This window comes from Tupaia chinensis, unplaced genomic scaffold (assembly GCF_000334495.1).
Source record: "Tupaia chinensis unplaced genomic scaffold, TupChi_1.0 Scaffold000403_1, whole genome shotgun sequence".
NCBI classification, from domain to species: domain Eukaryota; kingdom Metazoa; phylum Chordata; class Mammalia; order Scandentia; family Tupaiidae; genus Tupaia; species Tupaia belangeri.
The window spans coordinates 208948-215050 of NW_006159905.1; the positions used below are offsets into that span (position 1 = coordinate 208948).

General features: G+C 53.3%; 1 protein-coding gene across 3 annotated transcripts in view; it reads left to right on the forward strand.

The window, feature by feature from the left end:
* TNF (tumor necrosis factor) overlaps nt 1–2437 on the forward strand; it is a 3959-nt gene extending 1522 nt beyond the window's left edge. The window contains exons 2-4 of one of the 3 annotated variants that reach the window (XM_006154253.3): nt 644–698; nt 887–931; nt 1209–2437. In XM_006154253.3, the coding sequence (XP_006154315.1) occupies nt 644–698; nt 887–931; nt 1209–1630 (522 nt within the window). In that variant the 3' untranslated portion in view covers nt 1631–2437. Of the gene's footprint in view, nt 1–154; nt 699–886; nt 932–1208 lie in introns of those variants that run through there. The other 2 variants (XM_027774107.1, XM_027774106.1) reach the window with 2 other exon arrangements.
* The last annotated feature ends 3666 nt before the right edge of the window (nt 2438–6103 follow it).

Below are 6103 nucleotides of genomic sequence, written 5' to 3' on the forward strand. Positions count from 1 at the left end.
CCTGCACGCTCTTCTGCCTGCTGCACTTCGGTGTCATCGGCCCCCAGAAAGAAGAGGTGAGTGTCTGGCCAGCCCTCGCTCACTCTTCCACTCCGAGGAAAATGGGGGGAGACAGAGAGCAGGAGAGACAGAGGAGGGGGAGATGTGTGCTGGCAGGGAGGGGAGAGAGAGGAGGGGAGATGGGGAGAAAGATGTGGAAGCAGGGAGAGAGATGCAGAGGTGAGGGGAAAGAGAAAGAGGCGGACGGACGGGATTCCCGGCACGTGTAAAGTGCTCTTTAAATGTCGAATGAATGAATGAATGAATGAGCAAGAAATACCGACAGAGAGGGAGAGGTGGGGTGTGGGCAGAGAAATGGGGAAGAAACGATGGTACGAATGAAGATGACGAGATAGAAGGAGATGCAGACAGAGTCGTGGGCGATAGGAGAGAGGAGGGCCGGGAAGATAGAGAGAGAAGACCAGGTGTCTGGCACATAGAAGGCGCCCAGGGGAAGAGCTGCCAAGTGGGCGGTGAGATGAACAAGGAGATAAATGGAGAGAGAGCCAGACAGCAGGCCGAGGGCATGGCCAGACGAGCAGCCGCTGAGCTGCTCCCCCGCCGGGTGACTCTCCCTGACGCTCACCCTGCCTCTTCTCCGCAGCAGCTCCCAGACGGCCTCCGCCTAGTCAACCCTCTGACCCAGACGCTCACCCTCAGTAAGTGTCTCCAAAGCTTCTCTCCTCATTCTGGTTTGGGGTGCAGGTGGGGATCCGTCCTGGGCATGGAAGCAGTGGAGTAAATTTCCAATTCTGGTTGTGGCGGGGGAGAGGAATGGAGGTCAAAATATGAGGATCTTTCTGGAAAGTTCAGGGTCTCAGCTTTTTCTTTCCTCTTTCCTCCTTAGGATCATCTGGAATCCCGAGTGACAAGCCTGCGGCTCACGTTATAGGTAAGGGCTCTGAGGATATGTCTGGGGACTCAGGGAGAGGATTGGGGAGCTGAATTGAGGGTGAGGGTAGACAGACTTTGGAAACAGGGTGAGGCCTTGCTGAGTTCGCGGGGCAGGGAGGAACGGGACAGGCCTTCGGGGGATACTCAGACCCTCGCGGCCAGATGGGGACAGGAACCGGATGTGGGGGTGGGCAGAAGTTGAGGGCCAGGATGTGGAGAGTGGAACTGACAGGGTCACACTGACTCACCCTCCTTCTTTCCCTTCCTCTCTCCAGCAAACCCCCAAAACAAGGGGGAGCTCCAGTGGCTGAACCGGCGTGCCAACACCCTCCTGGCCAACGGCATGCAGCTGGTAGACAACCAGTTGGTGGTGCCTTCCGACGGGCTGTACCTCATCTACTCCCAGGTCCTCTTCACGGGCCTGGGCTGCCCCTCCACCCCTGTGCTGTTCACCCACACCGTCAGCTGCGTTGCGGTCTCCTACAACAACAAGGTCAACCTCCTCTCTGCCATCAAGAGCCCCTGCCAGAAGGAGACCGCAGAGGGGGCTGAGGCCAAGCCCTGGTACGAGCCCATCTACCAGGGAGGGGTCTTCCAGCTGCAGAAGGGTGACAGACTGAGCGCCGAGGTCAACCTGCCTCGCTACCTGGACTTTGCTGAATCTGGGCAGGTCTATTTTGGGGTCATTGCCCTGTGAGGGGAACACAGGTCCGTCCTCCCCCTACCCCACACCCAATCTTTTCATCATCCATTCTTTTAGACCTCCTCATTCCCTTCTGGCTAGAAAGGGAATTAGGGGCTCAGGGTCAGGTTCCAGGCTGAGGGCTTCGAACGGCGTCATTAGAAATCCAGGTTGTGAGGAGGTGTGGCCTGGACAACGGGGCACTGGCTGCCACCAAGAATTCAAACGGGGCCTTCCAGAACTCCTGGGAGCCTCACGTTTTGATCTCCGAATTCATCCTGGAAGACCGGGACCGTGAGGACCAGGGAGCCTTGGTTCTGGCCAGAACACTTGAGAACCTCCTTGAGAAGACCTCACCTAGAACTTGACATGAACGGGGCTCAGGCCTTCCTCTTCAGATGTTTCCAGATTCTTCTCTGAGACATGGGCCCAGCCCTCCTGGGGTGGGGGCATCCCCTCTATTTATGATTGCACTTGACATTATTTATTATTTATTTATTATTTATTTATTTACTGATGAATGTATTTATGTGCGAGGCCGGGTGTTCTGGGGCAAGCCAATGGCAGAGCGGCCTGGGCTCAGACGTGTTTTCTGTGAAAATGGAGCTGAACTGCAGGCTGTTCGCAGCTCCCCTTTCCCGGCCTCCGGATCTCCTTATGCTTCCATTTTTTAAAAACTATTTATTTGATCAAGGTATCTCATTAATGCTGATCTGGTGACCGACTGTCGCTGTATCGCTGAACCTCTGCTCCCCAGGGGAGTTGTGTCTGTAGTCGTCCTACTGGTCAGTGGCGAGAAATAAAATGTGCTTAGACAAGAAACGTGCTATGTGCCTCCAGGGTGGTTTCTTTACCTGTCTCTTCTCGGGAGTGGGAGACAGCTCCCCAAAGCTCTTTCCCCGCAATGCAATGCGGATGAACCCTCAGATCCTGCCCCTATAAACCAGGCCAGGCTGCATGGCCTCCCTCCCCCAGGAGACAGGAGCCTGAACCTAATTATGGCTTCCCTCAGGGCACGGGATTTTCCAGCTCTGGGAATTCCAGTCCCTGCTCGGGAAAGTCCTGTGCTCAGGTAAGATTTCCGGCTGTTGCTACCAGGGGAGGAGCTGCATTCTCCGGCACCTGAATCACAGCCAAGGGACTTCCAGGGATTGGAGCATCTAGGCTCAAATCCCCATCTCCAGCGCCCCCAGCTCGCCCCACCTGTGCGACCTGCACCAGTCCCTGCCCCGTACCTCTCAGAGGGAGCTGGAGCTGCCGCCACCTCCGGGGCACCAGGGACAGACGCCCGACCGGCAGGGCACCTGCTCAGCCAGGCCCTGGATGGATACTGTGCCTTCCTTACCCAGCCCCCAGCCGGTCCATCCCTTCCATTCTCTCGGTGAAATGGAAGAGACTGAAGAAAGTAAGAAATAAGGAATAAGATGTGGGTGAAGGACCCACACGACACTGATTTCCCCCCCAAAATGTGTTTATCAGGATGGTTTCCTGCTGGGCTTGATTCAGGATGCCGCTAGTGCTGCTTCCCCCTGAAGACACGTCCTCTGTCAGCCTCGCCTTTCCTCCTGTTTTGTTTTTTTGTTTTTTTTTTTTTGAGAGGTTTTTGCTATAGGGCGCGTGCGCTCGCCAGACAGACAGAGAGAAACAGAGAGACAGAAAGCGAGAAATCACCCCCCAGAGGGGATGGTCACGCCGCAATCCCTTCTCCTCCATTCTCCTCTCGGAATCTTGGGCACGCACGCACACGCGCCCGGCGTGAGTTTAAGCCACCGAGTCCGGGACTCAAACTGCGATCAACTACGTGGGAGTCCAGTGACATAGCCATTACGCTAACTGCTGGTCCCTCGCTTTTCCTCCTGTAGCCAGCGGAGGACAGTGGGACAGCCAGGGCACAGAGCTACTGTGTGCACGGCTGTTTGTGCACGACTCACACAAACAGTTTGCACGGGGATTGTACAGCTTCCCGGGCATTTCGCATCCGTGAAGTAGGAACTTGGGCTCTGCACCAGACACTTCTCGCGTTTCTTCTCTTCTGGAGGAGGGCAAAGGGGGTCCTTTCCAAGGGGCATGTTCTCATGGGGAGGTTTTCGCTGCCGGGAAGTGTCTTGTTTTGTTTTGTTTTTCCAGTTTGCTATAGAGCACATGTACTCGAGAGAGAAATCACTCCCCAAGGGGATGGCCACGCCGCAATCCTTTCTCCTCCAGTCTCCTCTCGGGATTTGGGCCATGCACACACATGTGCCCAGTGTGTTCTTCAAGCCGCTGAGTCCAGGACTCGAACTGCAGTCGACCACGAGATCCAGCCACCTTAACCACATGCCACTGGCTGGCCCTCGATGATCTCCTCGGCAGATGATGGAAGGAGGGGTGTGAACTGAGTGAACTGGGAAGAGAAAAGCACCCTCCTCCCCCTGCAAGACTCTTTTGGAGACAGAGTCAGAGACAAACATGGTGTTGGAAATGGAGCCCCAGAGAACTAAGTGCTCACTGAGCTCAGAAGTCAGGCTTTCCTTCCACTTGGCCAGAGGTTACAGGGGAAAACCAAGACCGTGCGGTGTGATGTGGGGGCGGGGTGACCCACTGGGGTGACCTAGATAAAGTTCTGGGGTTCAGAACACAATACTCCCAAAGTATGGCACTTGGATATCCTGAGTACTCTGAAACCGAAGGAAGCCAGACCTCCAAAGTAAAGTCTCTCTCTGACCTTCTCCTGCTTTTTTTTTTTTTTTGGAGAGGATTTTGCTATAGGGTGTGCTCATCAGACAGCCAGAGACAGAGAGAGACAGAGAGACAGAAAGCAAGAAATCACCCCCCAGGGGGGATGGCCACACCACAATCCCTTCTCCTCCATTCTCCTCTCGGGGTCTTGGGCACGCACACACACGCGCCCAGCATGAGTTTAAGCCACTGGGTCCAGGACTCGAACCGCGGTCGGCTACATGGGAGTTCAGCGACATAGCCATTATGCTAACTGCTGGTCCCTCCTGCTTTTCTTCATCTGTTTCCCCTTTTTCCCCCAAGGCAAACCAAATTATCTACAATTCCTCACTCTTCCCCAAAGCCATACACAAAGCCTAGAAATATCATTCTATCTCTCCCCCATCTGTCTGTGTAAGAACTGGCCATGAACCAAATCTCTGACCTACTTTGTCTGATAGTAGGTCATAAGACCCTCATTCCAGAAGGATCCTGTCCCATACCCAGAAAGAAGAATGGCCACACAGACGGACCAAGATGAGTCTGGGCAGGCCTTGCTGGGTTCCCCCTTACCGCTAGGCTATTCCCGTTAGATAATACCCTTTTTCATCAAAGGGCAAATGACATTTCTACATTCTTCATCAAATCGGAGCATAGAAATGGATAGTTTTCGGGGTCGGCAAGTGGTATGGGGCGCTGGACTCCCACATGACCAACCATAGTTCAGGTCCTGGACTTGGTTTCTTTTCTCACTCTCTCTCTCTCTCTCTGTCTCTCTCTGGTCAAATTAGAAAATAGTAATAAATAAAGTTAAAATAAAAAATAATTATTTAAAAAAATTTTAGAATTTTTAAAATTTAATTCTATTTGTTATTATTATTTTTTAATTTGACCAGACAGAGACAGAGAGAGAAAGGGAAAGCGAGAAAGCAAGCCGCCAGGTCTGAGGCTTGAACCGCAGTTGACCATGTGGGGACCCGCACCTTTAACCACCATGCCACCTGCTGGCCCCCTAAAATAAAAATAATTCTTTTAAAAAAAAGAAAAAAAGGATAGTTTTCCCTGAGTCTGGGGGTCTTCAGTTCTGAAGATTCTTTTGTTGTGTAAAAGCAAGATGAAATAAATGTGTTATGCTTTTCTCTTGTTAAGTTGTCCTTTAGTTTTTCTTGTTTTTCTTTTAATAATTATTTTTATTTTTAAACTTTGTTTATTTATGCTTATTTTAGAGTGGCAGAGTGAGAGAGGCGGGGAAAGTGAGAAAGTAAGCCGCCAGGTCTGGGATTTGAACTGCAGTTATTCAAGTGGGAGTCCAGCGCCCTTAACCCCCATGCCACCTGCCGCCCCAGCTGTCCTCTGTTAAGAGGGGCATGTGCCCCGACTGTTGTGAAAGATGAGGAAATGTATCACATCTTTCCACCCCTCCAGGGCCTTAGGTTCCCCTTTGCCTCCTCTAGCGTGAGCTGAAAGCCAGGGGCGTGTGGGGGACTGTTGTTACTCACGAGGGGCCCCCACACTGGCCCACTGTGGGGGAGACGTAAGGGTGCACAAAGGGCGAGGACTTGCCACCCACCAGGGCCAGGATCCTGAGACATCAGTATTTCCTCCTCGCCTCCTCCACGGGCTCACCCTGGAGTCTTCAGCCCCACAGGCCCCTCTGCCCTCCCCTGTGTCTCAGGAATCTTCCCCTGCTGTCTCCTTCAGCCCCAGGGGCCTTGGTGAAGGAGAGCTGACTGTGGGTGGGGGCTGAAGGAGCTGCGGGCCCTCTGCTTCGCTCCCAGCTGTGGCCACCGG